This window comes from Anneissia japonica, unplaced genomic scaffold, assembly GCF_011630105.1.
Source record: "Anneissia japonica isolate Jap-2015-1 unplaced genomic scaffold, ASM1163010v1 scaffold573_len2283161_cov171, whole genome shotgun sequence".
Lineage (NCBI taxonomy): Eukaryota > Metazoa > Echinodermata > Crinoidea > Comatulida > Comatulidae > Anneissia > Anneissia japonica.
Genome location: NW_022719802.1, coordinates 799845 through 801796, shown reverse-complemented (window position 1 = coordinate 801796; position 1952 = coordinate 799845). Strand labels below are relative to the sequence as shown.

Here is a 1952-nt window from a genome sequence, read left to right as displayed (position 1 = left end):
TAACTTTATTTACACTTCTGTGTATAACTCTAAATAAAACAATTAGAATATTATTTAAGCTAACTAAGTAATATTTTTATTTTTGATTTATATATTATTACAATTTTAATCACTGGTCTTAGCAAATATATTTTTGATAAGGATGTGTCATTTACATATATTTATTAACTTATATTGTATTAATTCCATTGTATAAACACAAACAAATTTTCACTTTATTCAAGGAATCAAATAATAAATATTCGTGTATTTACTGTTGTTTTCAGATGGAAATTATACTGTTGCGAAAGTAACAGTTATTATACCGTGAACTGTTACGATACACAAACCATGCATAGTTGGGATGGATACCACGAATTCTCAGCTCCAAGTAATTACTGGATCCATGGCGTGGCAGGCCAGCATGACAATGGCAGAGAGTATGTAATATAAAATGTTTAAACCATCATATGCCGTCATCACACTCACCGTCAACATCACAACTAACAGCACTGTCATCATTATCATAATCATTATTTACTGCCATCGGTTTTGTATCTATGATTGAATAAGTTACTGTGGTTTGGCTGGCCTATATATTTGTTTTTTGGTGAATTTGCTAATAGTTTGCAGACCGAAAAGAAATTAATTGGTGATAATTAGATTGATGTTAAGGCTTATCGCCCTCTTCAACATTATTAATTTTTTTCCATTTAACAATGCATGCAAGGATTGTTCAACCAGCCAAAGCTAATCATATGGTACCTTGATATAGTAGAAATGTATATATTTAATCATAAATTGAACTTAATGTTCATAAAGAAATAAAGTATACCAAATGAATAACAACCCTCAGAGTACAAAAGCCTTCTTCCCTATCAATACATACTACAATTTTAAGTCTTTTTTTTTTATTCATGTGAAAACTGTTTACAAAATGGACCCTTATTGTTCTTGCAGGGACAGATTATGGCAGTACAATGTATGTCAAGTAAAAACACCTTAAATCAATGATGGACTGACTGTAAATGCGGACTTTAAACTTTTATGATAGTGACACTTTCTTTAGCATAAAAAATTGCCTAATGAGAAATAGAAATTCTTTCAATAATTTATGGTTCTTATGGAATCTAAGTGAATAATTTACAGAGCTGAGCCCTTCAAAACATGTACGTTACTAACATACATTGAATAAAGAAGGGCCTATCAATCAATGCCTAAACACCGAGCCTTAGTTTATCCGAAACCTATTCGTAATGGCAATTTTGATTAATTATTTGAGGAAATAATAAAATTTCGAGAATTTATGTTGCCATTTGTCTGTTATTTTTGTAATTATTTTGCTGGCTTATAAAGTAATTCCGGACACAAGATGCTATGAATGACTACATTAACACTGTAGTAAAAGCGAACAGGGTAAAATCCCTTCTCTCTATCTGCAGTAGATCGGCAATGGCTATTAGTAGTAGACCGGCACTAGCTATGGCTACTACTATAAAATGAAGTCATTATACCTGCTAACTAATTGTTACTTGCAAATATAGTTCTGGTGGGTAAAGTCTCCTAAGGACTCCAATACTGTGGGAGTATATAGGAGGGGTAGAAATAGTGTCGAATGATAGGAAAGATCCACCACCACAGTTTAAGACGCGCAAATTTGAGGAAATAATAAAATTTCGAGAATTTATGTTGCCATTTGTCTGTTATTTTTGTAATTATTTTGCTGGCCTATAAAGTAATTCCGGACACAATATGCTAATGAATGACTACATTAACACTATAGTAAAAGCGAACAGGGTAAAATCCCTTCTCTCTATCTGCAGTAGATCGGCAATGGCTATTAGCAGTAGACCGGCACTAGCTATGGCTACTACTACTAAAATAAAGTCATTATACCTGCTAACTAATTGTTACTTGCAAATATAGTTCTGGTGGGTAAAGTCTCCTAAGGACTCCAAAACTGTGGGAGTATA

At 32.4% G+C, this 1952-nt stretch overlaps 1 protein-coding gene across 1 annotated transcript in view; it reads left to right on the top strand.

Moving 5' to 3' along the window:
- The window catches only part of LOC117111058 (hemagglutinin/amebocyte aggregation factor-like), a 3218-nt gene extending 1932 nt beyond the window's left edge, over positions 1-1286 (top strand). Inside the window, exons 3-4 of the mRNA XM_033253941.1 lie at positions 267-419; positions 940-1286. Coding sequence (XP_033109832.1) covers positions 267-419; positions 940-985 — 199 coding nt within the window. The 3' untranslated portion in view covers positions 986-1286. The remainder of the gene's footprint in view (positions 1-266; positions 420-939) is intronic.
- The last annotated feature ends 666 nt before the right edge of the window (positions 1287-1952 follow it).